Source organism: Gobio gobio, assembly GCF_949357685.1.
Source record: "Gobio gobio genome assembly, chromosome: 4".
Taxonomy (NCBI): Eukaryota; Metazoa; Chordata; class Actinopteri; order Cypriniformes; family Gobionidae; genus Gobio; species Gobio gobio.
This window is the reverse complement of record NC_137100.1, coordinates 34168068-34193097: the sequence shown is the minus strand read 5'-3', so window position 1 is coordinate 34193097 and position 25030 is coordinate 34168068. Positions and strand designations below refer to the sequence as shown.

The 25030-nt window shown below is 38.4% G+C and overlaps 1 protein-coding gene across 2 annotated transcripts in view; it reads left to right on the top strand.

Annotated features, from left to right (window-relative positions):
- fras1 (Fraser extracellular matrix complex subunit 1) overlaps positions 1-25030 on the top strand; it is a 133995-nt gene extending 108965 nt beyond the window's left edge. For both annotated transcript variants that reach the window (XM_079815147.1, XM_079815146.1), the window contains 32 exons: positions 471-627; positions 1116-1379; positions 3056-3244; positions 3392-3511; positions 3612-3791; positions 5143-5267; positions 7269-7409; positions 8877-9104; positions 10561-10674; positions 10831-10981; positions 12054-12213; positions 12323-12491; positions 12606-12852; positions 14090-14434; positions 14540-14700; positions 14812-14959; positions 15037-15242; positions 15360-15516; positions 15702-15902; positions 15988-16175; positions 16565-16840; positions 17049-17281; positions 18049-18209; positions 18643-18857; positions 18980-19130; positions 19276-19383; positions 19873-20032; positions 20129-20245; positions 20474-20640; positions 20739-20944; positions 22767-22913; positions 23167-25030. In XM_079815147.1, the coding sequence (XP_079671273.1) occupies positions 471-627; positions 1116-1379; positions 3056-3244; positions 3392-3511; positions 3612-3791; positions 5143-5267; positions 7269-7409; positions 8877-9104; positions 10561-10674; positions 10831-10981; positions 12054-12213; positions 12323-12491; positions 12606-12852; positions 14090-14434; positions 14540-14700; positions 14812-14959; positions 15037-15242; positions 15360-15516; positions 15702-15902; positions 15988-16175; positions 16565-16840; positions 17049-17281; positions 18049-18209; positions 18643-18857; positions 18980-19130; positions 19276-19383; positions 19873-20032; positions 20129-20245; positions 20474-20640; positions 20739-20944; positions 22767-22913; positions 23167-23742 (6168 nt within the window). In that variant the 3' untranslated portion in view covers positions 23743-25030. The remainder of the gene's footprint in view (positions 1-470; positions 628-1115; positions 1380-3055; positions 3245-3391; positions 3512-3611; positions 3792-5142; positions 5268-7268; positions 7410-8876; positions 9105-10560; positions 10675-10830; positions 10982-12053; positions 12214-12322; positions 12492-12605; positions 12853-14089; positions 14435-14539; positions 14701-14811; positions 14960-15036; positions 15243-15359; positions 15517-15701; positions 15903-15987; positions 16176-16564; positions 16841-17048; positions 17282-18048; positions 18210-18642; positions 18858-18979; positions 19131-19275; positions 19384-19872; positions 20033-20128; positions 20246-20473; positions 20641-20738; positions 20945-22766; positions 22914-23166) is intronic.

Sequence of the window (25030 nt, the reverse complement as noted above, 5' to 3'; positions counted from 1 at the left end):
TTGTAATTGCCGTCTCCAGCAGTTTGTTGTTGTTTCTTATTTGACTGTGAATTAATGGCCCAGGCCAGTTTTGCCATCTTGTGGACAAACTAGTGTGCGATTTGGGTATACAGAGTATGTGCGATTAGACAAATTGGGCTGCGCACATACAGTACGCATGTATTACACTGATGACAATAGTTACATCAAGAGCACTGTATGCATACCCTAGTTTATGCATAAAAAACAAAAAATAATTTGGTCTTAAGACTGCAAGGTGTTTCTTTGATTAATATTTTCCCGAATATACTTTCAGAATCCATTTTGCTATTACTTTAATAGGCATATAGGTACTTTGGTTTGTTCATTTAGCAGCCTCTTATGAGCATTTAATGGCTGGAGCCGCTGGCTCACTGAGGCGCAGATTCGAAGCTTTCTTTCCTGTCTCTCTTTCCTGACTTGCCATGAGATGTTATTTGATCATTTTATAGCACACCAAGGAGGACAGAGTCCCAATTATCTCAGTAAACAGCATCCAAGTGGAGGAGAACTCCGAAGTTGTCATCACTAACTCCTCCCTAAATGTGCTGGACCAGGACACACCTGAGAATGAGCTTCTCCTCACCATCATCAAGAAGCCTTCAAATGGTCAGTGCCTCTCTTTCTCTCTCTATTTCTCTTCATATGCTCACTCCATTCCCTAGTCTGTCGCTCATTCATGGCCATCCTTCAGCAAACATCCATTTTTTGTCACATTACCGCTCCGTCAGGCTCCTGTGTGGCTGATTGATGTTCTTGTCATTGTGCCTCTGCCGTTGACTAGAGAACTGGTGGAAAGGCCACGACCCAGAGGGCTTTATTGGTTAAACCTTTATGGATGTATGTCAAGGTGTTCAGTCCAGAGCAGTTTTATTAGGAGTCGCACGTAAGGAATGGAGCTGACAGAACTGAAATACAGTCAGAGTGTTATGACAGCAGTGCAGCTATACAAAAAATGACATCGAGCGACCATTAGAGGTCAAATGCACATTTATTTGAAAATGTTTATGCTGTTTTTGATAGGAAAAAATGAGAAGGAACGGAGCATTGATGTCCATTTCTTTGCAATGTCTCTGTGTGTGTTTGTGTCTCCATAGGGAAGCTTCGCAGAAGGCAGTTCTATGCTCAACCTTTAGAGAACGGCAGGATTCTTCAGCAGGGATCCACCTTCACCTACCAGGACGTTTTAGATGAGCTGCTGGTCTACACCCCAGACGGACGTGGCTCTGGGACCGATGAGATCCAGTTTTCAGTAACAGACGGCATATACACAGAGATGGGCCGCCTTGAGTTCAGCATGGATATTAGGAAGAGAGAAGGCCCTAGAGTCACAGTCAACAGAGGACTACAGATTGCAGCAGGTCAAGATACACCTACATTACAGTGTCATCGCACATATCCCAAGCAGGTTACTGATTGATAAGGATGCTTATTTTCAGTAGTCTTCATAATAGCAAACTAAGGGCCAGATTCACTAACAGCTTGCGTCAGTGCAAACCCTCTTTTGGCGTTAAAAACTTTATTTGCGCTTGTCAATTTAGTCAAGTGAAGTGACATGTGGCCAAGTATGGTGACCCATACTTGGAATTTGTGCTCTGCATTTAACCCATCCAAGTGTACACACACAGTAGTGAACACACACACACACCGTGAACACACACCTGGAGCAGTGGGCAGCCTTATTGCTGCGGCGCCCGGGGAGCAGTTAGGGGTTCGGTGCCTTGCTCAAGGGTCTCACCTCAGTCGTGGTATTGAGGGTGGAGGAGAGCGTTGGTTATTCACTCCCCCTACTGACAATTCCTGCCGGACCTGAGACTCGAACCCACAACCTTCGGGTTACAAGTCCGAGTCTCTAACCATTAGGCCACTACTGCCCCTGGTTTTATAGAATTTACTGGTGTTTGCGCCATTGTTCACAGCCCAATAAAAGTACGTCTTACACCAGATGCTAACTTGTAGATTGCGTTGGTCATTACGGAAATGATCCAGCTGTGTCTGTGTTCTTTAATTTGCATGTCGTCAGTAGATCACACGCAGAACTTTCCAGTCCCATCTGCACTTTTTTGGAATTGCGCTCTCGCGCTAACTTGCCTTGTTTAGTTAATCTGGCCCATAGTTTAGTACAGAATGATTTGTCAATCTCTAAATGCATCTGAAATGAGTGTAAAAAGACAGTCCCCTGTACTGCCCAACCCCTCACCATGAGCAGGTCTTCTATTAGTATTATTTCCAAATGTCTGTTCTTAATAATGAATAATGAAAAATATATATAAAATATCTTTAAATCATCGATTTTAAATTTAAATTCATTGATTTTGTCCAGAGTATCTTTAAAAAACAAGAGCAATTTAAGAAAACGCCAGTGATATTAGTTTTTGTTGAAAAAACGTTGACACTTTTATTGAATAACGAAAAATAACTGCCTTTTTTAACTTTTCTGTTTTCACTGCCTTGTTGAATAATAAAAAGTTACATTCCTCATTAAAAAATAACTTTTTGTCAGTAGGTCCACAATGTTCTTTGAATTTCTTTGTGATTTTATTACAAACATGTTTTAATTATAGGAAATTACCCTTAAATTATCCTAAAAATAATTATCAATTAATGACAAAGTGATTCCACTTTCTAGAAGCAAATAATGGGGAATAGTTCACCTAAACATTTACATTCATCATTCACTCCCTCTCATATAATTTCAAACCTGTATTTTTTCATCTGTGGAACACAAAAGGAGATGGATGAGAAGCACATAAAAGACACAAAAAATAAGTACATGAAAGTCTTCTAAAGCCATACAACAGTTTTGTGTGAAGACCAGACCGAAATGATGCCATTATGCAATTTTAATCTATCTCTGCTAGACTTATTAGTGAACTAGAAAAGCGCCCCACACTCTGAGAACCACTGCAGTTTCATTCACTATGATGCACCAATTAAAACACTTCATGTAAATCATTTAGGTTCATATCTATCTATTTAATAAATAACTTAAATACCTGTGTCATGTCTCCTACTGTTGTTTCATTCCTCCCGGCAGGTTCCTCATCTAAGATCACAGAGCAGCATCTGAAAGGAACGGACATAGATTCAGATAACCTTAAGCTGCGGTTCACCCTCACTAAAGACCTGAGCGTGGGCTCTCTGCTGCTGAATACAGGCAGAAACAAGGCTCAGATATCTGTCAAAGGACCTGTCACCAGCTTCACCCAGAATGACATCAACAAAGGTTTTTTCCTACATTGCTCTCTCTCTCTCTCTCTCTCTCTCTCTCTCTCTCTCTCTCTCTCTCTCTCTCTCTCTCATACATAATCATCCATAGGGAATTTTATGCAGAGATGCATTGTCTCATGTGGTTTTGCCCCTCGTCTGTCAGGACATGTGGAATACATTCATGAAAAGGGAGAAAGTGGAGGCAGCTTCTCTTTCAAGTTCAACCTGGAAGATCCAGAGGGAAACAGAGTCATTGACCAATCTTTCTTCATTAGCGTTCTGGGTGAGCCAAGAATTTATTTTGGGACATTGAAAGATGCATGTTCAGGAATGTTCGAAGAAAGTTATTTTGGGACATCCCCATCTCTTTTTCTCTCTCTCAGAGGACAGACTTCCTCCCACAGTGGTGGTTAATAAGGGTTTGGTTTTGGATGAGAATACCTTGAAGAAGATCACAACACTGCAGCTCTCCTCTACAGATCAGGACAGTGAACCAGATGAACTCATTTATCAAATCACCAAACAGCCCCAGCTCGGCCATCTCGAACATTCCAGCAAACCAGGTACACAAAAACGGACAAATATACTCCTACTAGCCAAAAGTGGTGACACCGTTTCAAAACAGTAGCTCAGCTTTCAAAATAATGTGGATTTTCCAATAGCAAGCTACTTTGTCCAACAAGTAGCAGTGTAGCACAACAAAATTGTGCATCGCTATTAAATCTCAAATTAGAAGAATTATCCCCAAGCAAGCTTAGGAAATAATCACGCTTGCCAAAAAGGGCCACTATCTCATTTGTAGTGCTGAATAAAAGTAGACTACCAAAATGTGTAATGTCTGTGTAATTCAATTCTAGTGAATGTCGTTTGCACAGTTCATTTGAAACAGCTGATAGAATACACTCATGACATGTTTGCTGCAATATTATCACAGATTAGATATGATTCTCAGGTAGGTATATAGTAATCTCCACCAGTATTTTACTGGGGCTTGTGTCCTACTAAAAAGGTGTGGTGACGCCCTTGGTTCTACATAAAAAAGTCTTAAGTTGCTTCAATGCAGTTATGTCCTTTTATATATTGTGGTGTAGCTTGCTACTTTTCAAAAGGGTAGTTTAATTGAATCATGGATAGCTTGTAGCTTGGCAGTCTACAGTTTGAAAGAAGCTTCCCAATACTATTTCTTATTTTTATGCCTATAGAGAGCCATTTAGTTGATCTGTGGGGGTTTATAATGGTGGTGGATGAGTTTACATTATTATTTGATTGCAAGTGCAATACATGAAGTGATGGGCTGCTGGTCACTGGGGAAGTTTAACTATTACATTTAGCCTGTAATCACACAGTCACAAATCTGTCACATACTAGACTACATACACATACATACCTCTGCTCATCCACAAATACACATACTACCGAATCATTGTTATTCCTGTCTCTATTGAAGATTTAATCTGAACAGCCTGAGTGATCATAATATATATTTATAGTCTGCAGTTCTGGTGCTGTATGGGCTGTTCAGCAGAGCAGTACATTTATAAAAGCTGGCCACAGTTGCCAAGAAATGCTTACAAATGGCATGGGTGATATATAGTATGTTTCATATCTAAACATCATGTTCAAATAAAGACTGAGAACTCATTAGATGGGATCCATCCTATAGATCTCTATCAGGGTGTCATGGGTGAAGATCAGTATTCATTTTCCTCTCTGTCCTTCTCGGTGTTGCCCGGACTACACTCAATGGGATTTCTGCAGTAGTAGTGCATGTTTTATTCATCCATTTCAGTTGACCTATGGGATATTTTTTTAATGATGGCAAGTGAGTTTACATTATTATTTGATACCAAGTGCATTATATGAAGTGGTGGGCGGCTGATCACTGGAGAGTTTTGCACTTTGATCCTGTTGCAGGAACACGCATCAGCACGTATACCCAGGCTGACCTGGCCTCCCGCAACATTCAATATGTCCATACCAGTGAAGAGGAGACACACTCCGATGACTTCACCTTCACTGTATCTGATGGAGGAAATGAGGTGCACACACACACATTTTGTGTTTTATGCGGACTGTCTATAGACATAATTCTTTTTATACTGTACAAATTTTACATTCTATCCCTTAAACCTTAGCCTGACTCCGCCCTCCTACATACTTCTGCTCAATTTTAATTTTCCTTCAGTACTCCGTCTGGGATTGCGGTATATTCTCTGGTTTTCTCCGGTCAAATTTTAACCAGTCTAATCAGCGAAGAGAGAGAGTGGCTGAGAACGATGACGTTGAAGTCATGCGCTAGTTTGAGATGACATACGTCACGACCAAACATTAGCGATTGGTTATGGCAGATCCAGAGTGGCTCTGGGCAGATCCAATTTCGTATGATTTATAAACTCATGAGGAACAAATTTTGTCCCTGCAATGTAAAAAAAAAATGCTATCCTTGTTGGGACATTTGGTCCCCAAAATATAGGGAATACCTGGACCACGCACACATGTAGTGGAGCCTAAACGTCTGAGACAATATTGGGAAAAATTGGGGGTTTCAAATCTGAACATGAGCAGATAAGATTCTGAAAAATGTAAAACCAAGAAATGTTATGTCACTAATAAAATAAGTATATTTGTGACATTGATCATGTGACTCTTTGTACAGGTGTTTTTCTTCCAAAAAAGTACAAGATGCTCCTTGGATCATCTAAAATCATGCATAATTATCAGGTTTTATACGGAATTTGTTGAATACTTGCTGTTTGAGTTAGTTTTGTTACTGTTGTTTTTGTTAATTAAAATTAAAAAAAAATATTAGTATGTAAAAAACATAGAAATATTGCCTTGGCAACTAAGTGAAATAAAATATGTTTAAGTTAATAAAGTTAGAAATAAATATATCTAAAAATAAAAGCTAATTAAAAAATATGAATAAATACTAAAATAATGCTGGCTGCTGCCATAAAAGCGAATGAGGCTAAGACATTTTGAAATTCATGTGATTTTTCAATTCATCTTTTCATTCAAATTGTTGTGCTGATTATATAATTTGACATAAAAAAGTATTACACATACTTGTCCTTCACGGTAATTAAAAGTGATATAAACATGAACATGACCACGTTTCTCTTTCTATTTCTCATTGCACACATGCTGAGCACACTTCCTCCCACCCTTCCTCTCGCCTTTTCATACTCTCTTCCTTTCACCTCTTTTCTTTCCATTATAAATGCATACACTCCCACACACACACTAATTAGGGCCGAAAGAGCTTGAATAAACACAAGATGTGAGTGAGTGTCTGAAAGAGATTAACATACCGGAGCATTCAAGTTATCCCACAATAGGGTCTACTCTCAGTAGGAAACCTTACTCTTCTGCCATTTTTAATGGGAAATGATTTGCAAATATACACTCTGTGTTTGTGCTGTGCTGCTCAATTAAAGATGCATTATTTATTAATGGCGTACTATTCCATATGGCATCCATTTTAGACTTATACTGACACCTAGTGGTGTGGGTGCAAAATGATGCCTTATAGAAATGCTTTGGACACGGTCAGCCATGATTAATTTATCCCATGAGCAAAAGTCTCCAGTAATAGTGTGGTTACAGAAATTAAGTTAGAAGTATTCAGCTGGTCATGTGATCTCACCATGGCAGCCCACATGAGGTGACCTTCTCTGTGTAAAATAGGCTAAAACAGCTTTTGTTAGGCTACCGATGACCAAAGTCTTCATTTCAATTTTACATTATTTTAATCATGCTTTTCAAAAAAGTATACCTCATATGCATGGTACTTAGTACATCTTAAATGTCCTAATTTTCTGTTTGCCTTCCACACTTTTATGAAGGATGAGTTCATTTTAGCTGTAGTGGTCTGCTTTTCTTTATGCTTCCTCTCTCTACTGTGATTTGATCATTACATAAAGCTAATAAGTGGGAGATTAGATTGTGTGCAGTAGAACAATTGAGCTCATATCTAGATTTAATTACTTAGTACTCTGTGCATTTAATTATTTCATTACTGTTGTGCGGTTGTCCTCCAGATTTCACAGACATTCTACATCACCATCCGCCCGGTGGACGACTCTCTGCCCGTGCTGCAGGTGCCAGGGATGAGGGTGCAGGAGGGAGTGAGGAAGACCATCACTGAGTTTGAGCTGAAGGCTACGGATGCTGACACAGAGGTATCAATGTTCACAGAAGTTGACCCTGACCCTGAAGCACAGACCCTGACTGTGCTTTCAATTATACTGTGGTTGTGCCGTATTTATTCTTTGTAAAGTTTTTGTTTATTTTTATGACGGTAACACTTTACACTAAGATTTTATTTGTTAACATTAGTTAACTACATTGAACTAACAATGAAAAATACTTCTAGAGCATTTATTAATCTTAATTAATGTTAATCACAGCATGTACTACTACATTTTTAAGATAGAAAGTTTTATCTATTAACATTGATGTACTGTTAACTAACATGAAATTTTTTATTTACTAACATTAACAAAGGTTCTTATATTGCTAATTGTTAGTTCATGTTAGTTAAAGCATTAACTAATGTTAACAAATGAGACCTTATTGTTAAGTGTTACAAAACGACAACAAATAAACATAAGAATGCACATTTTTACATAGGGTTTAAGTGGAATATGTTAGTTTTTAAAGTGGATTGTATGTTTAATGTTACTGTAATATGTTTCTATGCAAATTTAATATAGTGCAGACATTGCACCGTAGAAGTGGAGAGTGGAATTGCATGATTTTGCCTGGGGCATTTTTTCCTAACAAAATTGTTGTCTGATTTAATTGGTGATTTCAAGTATGAAATTTAATCGTAAACTAAGTGAACAGCTTTGGAGAATTTGATGTTTTCCCATTCAAAGAAATAGGAGCTGTACTTGCATGACTGAAATAGCTGCCCGAGAGGCATTTCAAAGATGGTTGCAGAGTGAAAAGACTTCCCTGAAAGGGACTTAATACACTACACTACCATTCAACCATTTGGGGTCGGTAAGATTTTTAAACATGTTTTTTTTATTAAACAAATCTCTTACAATATGCTCCCTAAGGTTGCAATTATTTGGTCAAAAATACAGTAAAAAAACAGTAATATTGTGAAATGTCCTTCAGAAATCATACTAATATGTTTGCTACTCAAGAAACATTTCTTAATGAAATGTGAAGAGTTATGCTGCTTTAAAAAAAATATATTTTTGTGGAAACTGTGATACATTTTTTCCAGATTCTTCTTTCAAAAGAACAGCATTTGCCTGAAATAGAAATCTTTTGTAACATAATAAATATCTTTACTTGTTGCTTGATCATTTTTATGACCCCAAACATTTGAAAAGTAGTGTACCTCTCTCCTCTCAGTTATTTAATATATGTTGACAAAATTATGAACAGTCATGTTATACCAATGCGGGGAGTGAGCCAGGAGCTGATGAGAAAATGGAAATGGAAAACCCAGAGTGATTACAGATCACTCCTTTGAGAGAGAGAGAAATTACTGTCGCCCTGCTCGGCTCAAATATTCTGGTGCATACAGTTGACATCTGTCACATTAAACTTCAGGGCTCATGTACTTTTTAGTGGCAATTTAATTTAATTTCACACCTGTTTGACAATCTCTCTATCCAATTCTCTGTTAGGAGGACTCTGTTACATTCACTATTGTTCAGGCTCCTCGTCACGGGACCATCGAGCGCACAAGTAATGGTCAACATTACCGTCAGACCAACACCTTCACTATGGACGACATCTATCAGAACCGCATCAGTTACAACCATGACGGCAGTAACTCCCTCAAAGACCGATTCACCTTCACTGTCGGTGATGGCACCAACATGTTCTTCATCATCGAAGAGGGTGGAAAAGAGGTCGGTAGACTTCCTGTGTTATTTGAGTTTGTCTATTTGGCCAGTTGTTGTCAGTGTTATATTAATTGCTGTATGAAAATATCCTCTCAAATATAGTAAAAACTCAGAGATTATTTATAGAGACTCTTTTGGTCATTGTCATCCATACTCTTTTCAAAAAACACCCTGGGAATTTTGACCTGTCATCTGAAGGACAGTGCCTTTTTAAAGCACAGTGGCCCCATCATTATACTGCAGTATTACGATCCACACAGACCACAGCCACAGGGTGAGCGCCTCCTGCTGGCCTGTCTAACATCTATTTCAACAACAACCTCAGCTTTCTTCATTTAGCTTCAGTGGGAATCCAGGTGAGAGCTGCAGGGTGATCTCCATGTGAGGATGGTCCTTACTGGTAAAAAAAAAATTAAAAATTACATTTATCCTATCATATTTCACGACCATAAAATGCTTTGACGTTTAAGGTTAGTCTATTGTAATTATAATGAACTATTATGTTTACTTGAATAAGAAATGTCAATGGAAAGTTCTGCCAAATATACACTACTGTTCAAAAGTTTGCAGTCAACACGTGTTTTTAATGATTTATTTTTAAGAAATTCATCCTATTCAGTAAGGATGCATTCAATTGACCAAAAGTGACAGTAAAGACACGATTTCTATATAAAATTAATGTTGTTCTTTTGAACTTTCTGTTCAAAGAATCCTGAAAAAAATGCATCACAGTTTCCACACAAATATTAAGCAGCGCAACAGTTTTAATTTTATCAAGAAACGTTTCTTGATCACCAAATTATTTCTGAAGGATCATGTGGCAATGAAGACTGGAGTAATGATGCTGAAAATTCAAATAGAAAACAGCTTTAAATTGCAATAATATTTTAAAACATCTTTACTGTATTTTTTTATCAAGTAAATGCAGCCTTGATGAGCATAAGAGACTTACCGACAACCAGAAACATTGAACAGTTGTGTATGCGCATACATTTGTGGGGGGTTTTTTCATTTGTGTATTGCTCATTTCTTTATATTTATAAAGACATGAATATGAATTACCATATAAATCAGCTAAATGTTTTGAGTCCATTTTTTTAACATAGCCATTTAGGGAGCATGTCAGCTCTCAGTCTCTCCCTCCATCATAATAACTCAAAAGCAGTGGTTGCTTGCTATTCTCACTGTGTCAGCTGGCTGTCAGCTGTTCTTGGAGGTAAATGGTCTCGTGGTGGACATTGAAAAAAGGGCACCTTGTCTTGTCATAAGATGACAAAATAGCAACCCTATGACATTGTTTAATCAGGAAGGCCTAGAACACCATTACTCATCACTTTAGAATTTAAATAGGTTTTATCTGGGATTGAATGGATATTAAAGTGAGCATTGTTGGTAAATGAGAAGCAATTACTCTTATGGTAATACATTGTGTGTAAAAGAAAATTCATATTTTTTGTTTCAGGTTGTCACAGCTGCTCCACAAAAGTTTAAAATTGACATTTCACCTGTTGATGACGGGACCCCTCGTATTGTCACCAACCTGGGCTTGCACTGGCTGGAGTACATGGAAAATAAGGTCACTTTAATAAAACTGTTTTGTATGTATAATCACATAAGAGCTCAATTAATTAATGCGATCACTTGATGAGATGTTGACGTCTCAACTAACAGTACACTTTTGCCTACTGGTTCAAATTATTTAATAACATTTTGATGTGAAATGCAATTTTAGGCCACCAATCTGATCTCCAAGAAAGAGCTTCTCACTATTGATCCGGACACCGATGATGGACAGCTGACTTATGAAGTCACTACAGAAGCAAAACACGGCTACCTGGAGAGTAAACTCAATCCTGGCAAACCTATCACCTCATTCACGCAAGGTATTATTGACACCTCCCAAAGCCAAGAGCACACTACATGGCTGAAGCTATACTGTGACAAACCCCCCCAAAGCATAGCCAACACATAGATGGCAAATTAGAGGATTGCAATTTACCCTGACTAAAGCTGCCCACGTCTCCCTAACCACTGTCTTTGTTTGTTTTTCCTCTTCCACAAGAATTCCACCATATTGTTCATTGACCTGTTTTCAAGAATCAACTCTGGTGCTGCATTAGTATGAGAATACAAATTTTTTTTTTTCTTTGACACAGCAAGGGCCCTATTTGAACAATCTAAGCGCATGGTCTAAAGAGCACGGCGCAAGTGCACTTGGGATGTGTCTGAATCCACTTTTACTAGTTTAACGACTGGAAAAATGGTCAGCGCGCCCGGCGCATGGTCTAAAAGGGTTGTCCCTATTCTCTTAATGAGTAATGGGTGTGTTTTGGGCGTAACGTGCAATAAACCAATCAGAGTCTCATCTCCCATTCCCTTTAAAAGCCAGTTGCGCTTGCACCATGGCGGAATTTAGGAGGGGAAAGACGAGAACTTCTCCAGAGGGGAATCCTTTTATTTTTAATATTTAAAATGTTTGTGTCCTGCTGCGCGTCCCTGTGTGTGTAATAAGCATTGTGGACTCGCCTATAGGCGCATATTATTAACGCACTCTTTAAATAACAAAAAAAATACTGCGCCATTGACTTTAGAGAAGGATTTGTTGGATCAGTCTCCTCAAAATAGAAACACGCCAACAATGCGCCCGAACACACCTCGTTTTCAGACCAGCACGCCCACGGGCGCACAAATGGGCGCAAATGCATTTGCGTGAAAATTATAATTGGGCTGAAACTAGCAAAAAAACACTTGCGTCGTGCCTGGCATCGCAATGCAACAGATGAATGATAGGGCCCCAAGACAGATTCATTTTGTACAAAAACAAAAAATTGTGCAGGCGGACAAGCTTCAGTCTTGTAGTGTGCAACTGGGGTTACATACTAAATATGCCTGCATCAAATTCTGCAAGTGCATTTGGAATTGTAAAATGTAATCTTAATTTATTTTGTCTTGCAGCTGACATAAACCTAGGCCTTATACGATACGTTCTGAGTGAGGACAGTGTTCGAGAGACCATGGACAACTTCAAGTTTCTTGTGAAAGACAGCAAACCCAACGTCGTCAGTGACAATGTGTTCCACATCCAGTGGTCTCTTATCAGCTTTGAGCACAAGAGGTCTGTCTGCCTTGAATTTTGTTCTAGATCAATTCTTCATCCAATTAAACTGTTAATTTAATGAATTAATGAAATTCATTATCAGTAACGTGTTGCCTTCTCTCTGCAGCTACAATGTGAGTGAAAAAGATGGAACCGTGGCGGTCACAGTAAAGAGGACCGGTAATCTGAACCAGTATGCTATTGTGCTGTGTCGTACCGAGCAAGGCACTGCCACCTCCACCTCCAGCATGGGCTCTCAGGCCGGACAACAGGACTATGTTGAGTATGCTGGACAGGTATGTTCTATGTTCTTCGTTAATTTATTATTCCTTGATAATAATCAAATTCTCTTTGATTTGATAGACAGATTATTAGTCTAGAACATTCAGAAGCTTTTTAATGTTCCTCAGGTTCAGTTTGATGAGAGAGAAGACACCAAGGTGTGTACCATTGTTATCAACGATGACCAAGTCTTTGAGAACATCGAGAGCTTTAATGTGGAGCTGAGTATGCCAGTGTACGCCCTGCTGGGGTCAGTGACCCGAGCTAAAGTCAATATCAATGACACGGAGGATGAACCCACCCTGCAGTTTGATAAGAAGACATACCACGTCAATGAGAGCACAGGCTTTATCTTTGCTCCTATTGAGAGAAAGGGTCAGTGGAACCAATTCTTACAAAATAAAGCTTTTAAAAGATCTGATCAGATATGCATATGTTGCAAATCATATTCCCAACAGTTATCATGCTCAAGAATGTAACAGCATATTTAAAGGGATAGTTCACCCAAAAATGAAAATTCTGTCATCATTTACTCACCCTCAAGTTGTTCCAAACCTGTATGAGTTTCTTTGTTCTGCTGAACACAAAAGAAGATATTTTGAAGAATGTTTGTGACCAAGCAGATAGAGCAACCATTGACTACCATAGTAGGGAAAAAAATACTATGGTAGTAAATGGTTGCTCTATCTGCTTTGTAACAAACATTCTTCTAAATATCTTCTTTTGTGTTCAGCAGAACAAAGAAACTCATACAGGTTTGGAACAACTTGAGGGTGAGTAAATGATGACAGAATTTTCCTTTTTGGGTGAACTATCTCTTTAAGTTTGGGTGTTATTTTTTTTTAATAATTCAAGGACCTGTCCTAATCTGAATACTGGGGTTGTTGTGTGTATCATTTAAATTATATTTAGAGATACATGATACTGTATATCGGTGCCATATTGTTAATCAGTTTATATATGGTATCAGTCAGTATTGTATATATTAACATTTTGCACATTTTTCGATCATAACATGAAAATAAATGGCTCATCAACCAAAATGTATTTATTTATTTAATATTTATGTAGACAAAGTAGTATAAATACTATAGATTTTAGTATTGGCCATTTGTCGGATATTAGCTGTAATATTATTTATTAATGATGAATAATTATTGATTTTTCGGACAGAATTTTAATGTTGTTTTTTTTAATATATATATATATATATATATATATATATATATATATATATATATATATATATATATATATATATATATATATATATATATATATATATATATATATATATATATATATATATATATATATATATATATATATATATATTTAACCTTGAGCATTCCTTTAACAATGTACAAATGGCTCAACTAAATTTTTCTTTACATGGTTAATCCATAAAAACTTGCCACTTCTGAGAGTTTTTAAGATCAAAAATAAAAGTCAAGAAGCCAATGAAAGTTAACTTGTACACACTGCTGTAAATTTGTAAATATTCGTGTATTGATGGTAGGCCTAAAAATAAGAAATTATAACCATCCTTGTAAAATGATCATCTTCATTATCATGAGTTATATGCTTAAGGTCCTCTCTTGTGTTTGATCAGGTGACACCAGCAGCACAGTCTCAGCCCTCTGCTACACTGTGGCTAAGTCAGCCCAGGGCAGCAGCCTTCACGCTCTTGAGTCCGGCTCTGATTATAAGACCCGCGGTATGAGCAGCGACAACAGAGTCATCTTTGGCCCTGGTGTGAGCATGTCCACCTGTGACATAAAGCTGATTGATGACAGCGAGTATGAACTCTCTGAGGAGTTTCAGCTGGTGCTGTCGGATGCCTCAGACAATGCACGGATGGGTGATGTCACTGTGGCTAAAGTCATTATAGACGGGCCAAATGATGCCTCCACTGTCTTCCTGGGCAACGGGACCTTCACCTTCAGTGAAGATGCTGGTTGGTGGAGATCATCTGTTGTAGGCAGTATTATGGGTGTCAGTTTTGTAATCTGTCCAATACAATGACTATGCAATATTAATAGTCTCAAATATCTTCCCACAGGCACCATTGAAATCCCTGTTCTGCGGCAGGGCAGTGACCTTTCCTCAGTAACCTCTGTGTGGTGTGCCACACGTCCTGCAGAACAAGATTCAGCAACACCTGGTGTTGACTACATCCCGAGTTCCAAAAAGGTGGAGTTTAAACCAGGCAAGACGGAGGAGGTAATAAAACCAGACCGTTCTCACATGTGTTCTGACATACTGTAAGATGATTGGTTTGTACAGGCCTCATTGCAATTAAATCAAGTAAGAAATTTTGTTTTGTTTTTGTAGACATGCAGTTTGACCATAATGGATGACATCCAGAACCCTACAATTGAAGGGAAAGAGTCCTTCATTGTTTTCCTTAGCTCTCCTAATGGAGCGGTCCTGACTGAACCATATGAAGCCTCTGTCTACATAACGGACACCACCCAAGACTGTGAGTTTTCTTGTCCATTACAATGGTTATCACTGTGATTTAGCAACCATGTAACATTATATACTTTCTTATTACAGTACCTAGCATGCAGTTTGATAAGCTGGCATATACCGTAAAGGAAAAAGATGGTGTCCTGCACATCCCCATTTTTAGGACAGGAGATCTGTCCTATAAGTCTTCCGTCCGATGTTTCACACGTACAATGTCCGCAATGGTAATGGACGACTTTGAGGAGAGGAGAAATGCAGATGATTCTAGGATCACCTTCCGAAAAGGGGAGAAGGTACGATAAAATGTGTTTTTTCATTACTTGGTTTATAATCACTTCAGCAATTTTGACTTTTGTAGGTCAACACAGGGTGGAACAAAATTTTAAAAACATCTTGCTTCTGATTGGCAGATGAAGAATTGTACCATATTGATTCAAGATGACTCCGTGTTTGAACCTGAAGAGGAGTTTCAGGTCCACCTTGGAAGCCCACAGAGTGATCACTGGATTGGAGCCATGATAGGAGTCAACGACATTGTGACTGTGACCATCTCAAATGACGAAGATGGTGAATATTTACTATGTTGCTTTAAAGACAAAAATAGGAATTTATACTATAAAAATTTTAAAAGAAAGCTCTGGTAGAACATGGCACTAGCAACAGCAATGGGTTCGATTCTCTGGGTGATAGAATGTAAAGTGTCTGCCAAATGCATAAATGTAAAAAGGAAAAGTGCACATCATGCTTTTCAGCACCTACGATTGAGTTTGAACAAGCCTCATACCAAGTTCGGGAGCCCCCTGGTCCAGATGGAATTGAGGTTTTGAATATCAAGGTAATTCGTAAAGGAGACCTTGACCGCACCTCCAAGATCCGATGCAGCACAAGGGATGGATCAGCTCAATCAGGTGTTGACTATAACCCCAAGAGTCGTGTCCTTAAGTTCACCCCTGGTAAGTCATTTTTTAGCACTTTTCTTCTTATTTTTTTAAGGCTATACCTTCATTCTAATCTATGATAATTCTGTTGTGTCCTCAGGTGTGGACCACATCCTGTTTAAGGTAGAGATTCTGTCCAATGAGGACAGAGAGTGGCACGAGTCTTTCTCATTGGTCCTTGGTCCAGACGACCCTGTTGAAGCCGTGCTTGGAGAGATTACCATGGCAACGGTCACAATCCTAGATCAGGAAGCTGCAGGAAGTCTCATCCTTCCAGCACCACCCATTGTAAGAAATGTACAGTAGATATTTGTGGGACTGATATTTAGTATATTTCGATAAAATTATTTAATTGAATTATTTTTGATTAATTGAAAAAGAAAAGCATTTATTTGAAATAGAAATATTTTGTAACGTTTGAATGGTAGAGTATATAATTTTCTTCCCTCAAATTTACTGAGAAAGTCTGGAAATTTTGCCTACGATATTGTGACAGATAAGTATATCACTGCACAGATGTCACAAAAGTCACTTTAGAAATCAGTATATTATTTCAATATCATTGAATATTCAATTTCTTATATTGTATTTTACTCATTTATTTATATTTTATTTATTTATTTTTGAATCATGCTGTTAAAGTTCGGTTTCATGTGGACTTTTGGTTCTCCTCACAGGTGGTGTCTCTGTCAGACTATGACTATGTCCAGGAGGTCACTAAAGAGGGCAGTAAGAAGTCTCCTTCTCCTGGATATCCGCTGGTCTGTGTGACACCCTGCGACCCCCATTACCCCAAATACTCAGTCATGAGAGAGCGCTGTGAGGAGGCAGGCATCAACCAGACCTCTGTCCACTTCAGCTGGGAGGTCGCAACTCCCACAGACACCAGCGGAGCACGGTCACCCTTTGAGACAGTGACGGATAACACACCTTACACAACCGTCAATCACATGGTTAGTCTGTTATTTTGTTTATAGGCTAATTGTTTGTCGCAGATAGAATATAACAATTGTTTTTAATTTCCTATAATTAATTTAATTACTGCAATGAGCCATGTGGTTTGTCATATTTAATATGCATATGCATATGTTCATGTGTAATATGATCTGGAAGCATTTTTGTTTTAGTTCTTGGGGTTACATAAATATTTTTGCTTCACAGGTCCTGGACAGTATCTATTTCAGCAGACGCTTCCACGTGCGTTGTGTAGCTCAGGCCAGGGATAAAGCCGGGCATCTGGGAACTCCACTGAGGAGCAACATTGCCACTATTGGCACTGAGGGACCGATATGCCACACTCCCGTCACCACGGGAACCGCTCGAGGATTCCAAGCCCAGTCCTTTATAGCCACTCTAAAATACCTGGATGTCAAACACAAAGAGCATCCGAACAGGTCAGGAGAGACTTTTTGTTAGCAAATGATTGAGTACAGACGTAGAAGTCTTTAACGGGTTAACATACAGATCCCAGTAGAGTTTTGAGGAACAGGAATTAAAGACGTTTTTGATTGAAACCGCAGTTGTTGGTTTGTAGAGCACTACATTATTTTTGCCACTGGGCAAAACAAGTTCAAAATGAATTTATACATTTTAAGAAACAGGAAAAAAATAAACCTGTTAGACCAGTGGGTTCTCAAAGTGTGGTACGAGTACCACTCAGGCTGCCTCTAGTGGTGTGCAGAGGAATCGCTAAATAAATTAATGTTAAAACACACACATTGTAATTTAATCTTTATTTTTGTTTTAAATGTAAGTACAGTACAGTTTTAATTTAACTTTACAGCACATTTTAATTTAATCATTATTTAATTATTGTATTTACCGTAGGTAAGCAGAGTGCAGTGTTAATGTACAAACAGTATATTTACAATGTTAAAGTGGCTGACAACAATATTCTTATTAGGAATAAACTGCCTAGTTTTTGAGCTGTGCAGAGCTGTAGCTGAATAGTTAAGCCTACTACGCTACTGTATTTTAATGTTGGTCATTATGGTGGTAAATGACCAAATATTTTCTGAGGTGGTACTTGGTATAAAAAGTTTGAGAACCTCTGTGTTAGACAACTGCAGATCCAAACCAACACATTTCCCAACCTATGTTAAGTACTTTAAAGACGAAAATAGCATTTTATAAAGTGAGTATTTCTTTTTTCTCTTAACAGGATCCATATCTCAGTGCAGATCCCTCATCAGGATGGAATGCTTCCATTGGTGTCCACCATGCCTCTGCATAACCTGCACTTCCTGCTCTCCGAGTCTATTTACCGTCAGCAGCATGTTTGCTCCAACCTGGTCACACTTACAGACCTACATGGCATCTCTGGTGAGAGTAACTGCATTCTACAGTAGATCAGATCAGATCAAAGCAGATACAAACTAATCTGATCCACCTTTGTAATGTAAGAATGGACACAGCCATCTTTAACTTGTTATTTAGCTAAGTTAAATAACAATAATTTAACTTATTCTTTTATTTTAGTATCATAACCACAAATACCTTGGTTTGTAGTGCAACTAGTTTTACCGTTTAATAAAAAGTCGAAAGTCTCGCACATTCACTGGAAATAGTTTACTTCTGTGTTGAAAAATAAAGTTAATATTCATGAATTCTATTTCATGTTGAATTATTGGAATAATCTTCACAGAAGAATGCTTCAATAAAGAGTTAAATGTTAAATAAAAGGACTTTAGAACATTGCTGAGCAATATTGAACATATTTTCCAACTCTGAAAACACGTTGTAAATTCTCCCCCAGAAACCGGCTTCTTGGATGATGTGTCGTATGACAGCATATCCCTGGGCCCTGGATATGACCGTCCATACCAATTCAACCCCAGTGTTAGAGAACCCAGAACCATCCAGCTATACAAGCATCTCAATCTGAAGAGCTGCATATGGACATTTGATGCGTATTATGACATGACAGAGCTTATCGATGTATGTGGAGGATCAGTAACTGCTGACTTTCAGGTTCGTTTGAACACATGATTTGCCTCCCATCGCAAATGATGTACAAATATTACTGTCTAGCTGAAATCTGAAGTTGCCCATACAGTAATTCAAATGAGTGTGTGTGATTGCATTTTTTGCAGGTCAGAGATTCGGCTCAGTCATTCCTGACAGTTCAGGTGCCGCTCTATGTGTCCTACATCTATGTGACGGCTCCTCGTGGATGGGCCTCCCTGGAGCACCACACAGAGATGGAGTTCTCCTTCTTCTACGACACAGTCTTATGGAGAACAGGTACATGTAGTTTCTTCACCTGATCCAAAACCAATGGACATACTCACAATCTCAGTCTGTGTTGTAAAACCTGCTGTCATCACCTAACTGTGTTAATGTTTCAGCTGATGTTGACTGATTGCTTATGACCGTTTCTTTACTCTAGGAATTCAGACAGACAGCGTGCTGTCAGCTAGATTACAGATCATTCGGATCTTCATTAGGGATGACGGAAGACTGGTTATTGAGTTCAAAACCCATGCCAAGTTCAGAGGTCTGTAGTCTGTGTTTTTAGGTTTTTTTTTTTATTTCATTGTATTTGTGAACATAACTTGCCCCCAAATTGTATTTAAAAATGAATGAATGTCATTGCATTTGAGCAAGGTTTCCCAAATGAGGTAACTTCAGGGGGTTTGTTGATACAAAATGTATGAAAAGCTAATTATTTAAATTGAATGTAAAATTGAAATGAATGAATGGGGCATGAAAATACAATTAAAATCATGAAGTAGCTTAGTGTGGCTATCAAATCAAATGCTGCAAAGTATATAGTCACGGTTGCACTGTGTGTGTCAAAGTGAAGAGAAGAAAACTGTCTTTAAAGATGTGTATTGTAATTGAAATCAACAGATGCAAATAGATAAACTGTAATACATTTTTTTTATTTTTTTTCCATTCCACTCCACTACATTTCCATTGTTTTTCTAGATGGATGCCTTTGACTGAATTTTGAATGAGTGATAAAACTTTCATCTCCCTCTAGGTCAATTTGTCCCTGAACATCACACCCTCCCTGGACAGAAGTCTCATCTGATGGCTCCAGATCACTTGGGAGGCATTGAATTTGACCTGCAGCTGGTGTGGAGCGCACAGTCCTTTGATTCACCCTACCAGCTCTGGAGAGCCACAAGCTCCTACAGCAGGTGAGTGGCGTGAAGTCTAATGATCATGTCGATGTCACATCAACAAAGTGTATCTACCTTAATGCCACTGACCATGTGCTTGCTGTTGTGCTCTAGGAAAGACTACTCTGGGGAGTACACAGTCTTCCTCATCCCCTGCACAGTACAGCCAACACAGGCATGGGTTGACTCTGGGGATAAGCCTCTTTCCTGCACGGCCCATGCTCCAGAGAAGTATGTTACTATGGAGCTTTTCCATCGATAACTCCTTGAGGACTCTTAAATTACTTTTTGTGTTGGAGAAGTTTTTCCGAGCGGAGCCAGCAGTGTTGAAAGATATTGCAGTTGTCATCCACTTTTAGTGGTCCCGCTTTATTGGTTTCATCAGACGCAGACTGTTTCTGTGAGTCAACAGTATTCAACAACATGCAAGGGTTTGTGATACTCTCTTTCTATCAATAGATTCCTGCTGCCCATCGCCTTCCAGCAGACCAACCGGCCTGTTCCTGTAGTCTACTCGCTGAATACTGAGTTTCAACTTTGTAATAACGAGAAAGTCTTTCTAATGGATCCTGCTCTCGCAGACATGTCCGTGGCTGAGATGGACTATAAAGGAGCCTTTTCGATGGGTAAAATAAGACAAATAAAAATAAGACACAAATGAATGAAAACAGAGGGTTACTGCCACCATTATGCTTGCCTTTATTCATTGTTTAATATTACGCAGGTCAAACGCTTTATGGGAGAGTACTGTGGAATCCTGACCAGAACCTGAATTCAGCCTACAAGCTGCAGCTGGAGAAAGTATATTTGTGTACTGGGCGGGATGGCTATGTGCCCTTCTTCGACCCCACAGGCACCCTGTATAACGAAGGCCCTCAGTATGGCTGCATTCAACCGAACAAGCACCTCAAACACAGGTTCCTGCTTCTGGTAGGTGTCTATTGTCTATCTAAGCCTAGACCAGTTTACCTGGTCTAACAAGATTATTTGGGTGTGGTTATGTTTTAACTGAAATAATTTTGTGGATGGAAATTTTCAAGTGGTAATTTGAAGATCAAACTCTTTTGGTATACCTTGGAACTAATATTGAGACAACAGCTGTAATACAAATTTACAGAGAAAAGTTTTAAAGGGGGGGTGAAACAGTTTCTGTCAATCTCATGTCAATCTTGAGTACCTATAGAGTACTATTGCATCCTTCATATTTCCGAAAAGTCTTTCGTTTTATTATATTTATAAAAGAAAGATACACTGTACCGAGTCTTTCCGGAAAAAAACGAGCGGCTTGGAGCGTATCGTGTGGGCGGAGCTAAAGAATGACGAGCACGCGCAACTATTGCGTTGAGAGTGTCTGAAAGCTGTGACATCTTTAAACGTGGAAAAAACTTTATCCTAAATAAACCATAGAGTTTAATCAGATTTAGCCATACATATATGATCCAGAATCAGATATAGAGGCTAAAATTGAACAGGAGAAGCAGCAACGACGACTACAGCAGGATGTCTCAATGGTATGTACTGTAACTGTAATCTATATATTTGCTTAGCGGCTTGTCATGCGCGAGTTTTACAACATTTGTGTGTGTTTACTCATGGTTTATTAGTACATAATTTGGTTTATGGACTATTTTATGCAATTTAATGTCAGCAGTAGCAAACGGAACGGTTTTACATGTCAGACTACTGCGTGTTTACATAGAAAAACAATGGAATAGTAGCGCATTTGAATGAACGAGTCGATAGCTAACAACACAAAGACATTTGAAGCAGTTTTACTCAGCGCCTGATTACTCGAAAAAAACTTATGAGAAACATAATTTTTTTGTCTTTAACAGTGTAAAAAGCTCACTATTGATGAAACAGCATTTCACCCCCGCTCTTTAAAGATGCAATGAAAATAAGTGAAGAGTTGTTAAAATGATGGCAACAATCAATTATTAACTAAGAGAAAATGTACAGTTTTCCATTTTCTATAAGCCCCGGTAAGATTTTTTTTAAATAAGTTTCTTATGTTCTCCATGGCTCCATTTATTTTAAATGCAGAAAAATCAGTAATATTGGAAAATATTATTACAATTTAAAATAACAGTTTTTTACATTTTAATATATTTTAAATTGTTATTTATTCATATGATGGCAAAGCAGAATTGTCAGCATCATTACTCCAGTCTTCGTTGAAATCACCGAAATCATAGTAATATGCATAGTAATTTGTCAATTATATTTTTTTGCACAAACAAAAAAATTGAGGTTAAACCAGTGGAGTCACATGGATTACTTTTGCGATGTCTTTACTACCTTTCTGGGGTTTAAAAGCGGTAGTTGCTTAGACTGTCAACTGAGGGATAGAAAGCTCTTGGATTTCATTAAAACGTTATTTTCATTTGTGTTCCAAAGATGAATGATTGTTTTGCGGGTTTGGAACACATGAGGGTGAATAAATAATGATAGAATTTTCATTTTTGGGTGAACTAACCCTTTAAAGCTTCCACTAATAAAAACAATCGGCCAAGACAAACACAGCAACAACATTAAAATAATATTAACCCTGGAGTCCTCTGATGTAATTTTCTGTACAGACAATAACACAAGATGCCGCCAGTTCCAGTAGAGCGGTCTGATATATAGCATTGCCATAGGTGACAGTGAATATTCAGAAATAATAGATCACAAGATGACATAATTGACTCAATTAATCAGAATTACGTATACCAGAGACTCAAGTAATAATTGTAAATAATGTATCACATAGGATCGGAAGCAGCCGGATGTTTGTGAACGCTACTTCCACGATGTTCCCTTTGAGGCCAACTTTGCATCTGACATTCCTGACCTCCAGTCCTTGTCTGCGATGCCAGGTGTAGATGGCTTCACAATGAAGGTTGATGCCCTTTATAAGGTCAGTGGCTGCAAGATTCTCCCAAAAAGTCAAGCTGTTGAACAGACCTTCTCTTTGACACATACTAGAAATCTTGGCAAATGTCACAGCCAAAGCTATTCAATTGTAGCCCTTCAGGGAAATGCCTTAATCTGTTTGTTTAGGGAAAGATGCCAGATTAACAGTCTGCCATGACTATAGGGAACTTGACTAAAGGACAAGAGCTTTTTTGTTGCGTTTATAAAAAATCCTATTTGCATTTACTCTTCTTTAGGTTGAGGCTGGGCACCAATGGTACCTCCAGGTCATCTACGTTATTGGACCTGAGTCCATATCTGCTCCCAGAATCCAACGCTCAGTGACCTATGAGCTCAAGCGAAATCGGCGAGATCTGGTGGACCGTTCAGGTCGCCTAATGCTGGATGAATCCCTGATCTACGACAATGAAGGTGACCAGGTGAAGAATGGCACCAACATGAAGACCTTGAAGCTTGAGGTGGAACCATCGGGCACCTTCAATCCCCAAATGGGAGGATCCATTGGGGGTGGCGTGGCTGCTTTCATCCTACTTTTCTTGGTCCTTCTAGCTTTCTGTCTTATGGTCAGGAAGTGCCGCAGGGTTGTAAAGAAGAGGCCTGAGAAGGTGGTGGAGGATTATCCTCTGAACACGAAGGTGGAGGTCTGCATAGAACGTCTGGAGAAAAACCTCAACAGTAAGCACTGCTCTGTAAGAAACATCAACGTCCTAAACAAGAACCCTGAGACCTACAAGGTCAATGGGATCAAGGTCAAACAGGTCAATCTGGAGGTAAAACTCCACAACAACCTGAATGACGGCACTGAAGTCTGACCTTCTAGAATATTGAATGAGAAAAAATAAAAATTTTCTATGAATATTTGTAATAATGACATATGATGTTAATGTATTTTTGTATGACCATGAGGACAAAAGGGAAAGTATGCTTGCCAGCTATGCAGTGTAAATCATTTCACAACTGAGCTACCTCAAACATAAATGATCAACGCATAATGGTGTCATCAGATCTTATGTTTCCAATCTCAGTTTTAAATCATTGCTCTGTATGAGGATCATACAATGGCTCAGTGGTAGCTCAGCCACTTTGTTTAAATGAATGGAGAGTTCGTATCGCTGCACCTGCTATTTTATCATATCTGTAAAAACACAAAGTATTAAAGGAAGGATGAGTGCCAACGCTTTGGACCTGGTGAGTGATGTAAATACGTTTATTAAGTGCAATTATCGGATGACATGGTCGTCCATGTATTTTGATCTGGTTTTGATGCTCTGCCTCATTGTATAATTTACTTTTGGCCTGATCACCGGTGTGCCATGCTGATATTTGTCAAGTGCGATTTTATTTAATTCCAAATCTGAATAGACTGCCCAAAGTGATGCATTTGTTCGTTTGTGTAAACCTTCGGTACTTGCAGACAAGAAACCAAGTGTTTCGATTAGCTGTAGGATTATATAGATAATAGATTTGATAACCACTATTAATTTGCTGTCAGTTTGCTGACTGCATTTACATGCTGTAGCATCTATTATTTTACAACACTGGACAACAAAATGTATTTTTGTTTTATATGACTGCTGTCTGTACTGATATAACCAAACACTACCAAAAATCTTCACGTTTTTAAATTTTATTTTAAGATTATTCACCTCATGTTATCTTGGATTATTTAGTCTTGTATTAATGTCGCATCATGTATTAAGGCACATGTATTTGATTTTATTCACTGTGTAGTATGTATGTAAAAAATTGTATTAAGTCATCTGACGTCACATGGTGCTAATTTGATCAAGAATATCAAGAATCTTTAAAGTACTGGGCGTAGTGTGGGAAATGCTGATGATTATTTCATAGTGAGTCATCTCTCTCTCTCTCTCTCTCTCTCTCTCTCTCTCTCTCCCTCTGTTTCTTTCTCTGTCTTTGTAATTTTGTTTTGTTCATTACTAAGTGTCTAAGTGAGTGCCTATCAGATAAAGGAAAGTTTTGTAGAGGTCAGTTTTTGGTGCTATCATTTATGGTGAAATAATCAACATGATGCCTGTACTAGTGCCTTTTTAGCAATAAAATAAATGAATAAACTGAAAATTGTGTCACACTTTGCTC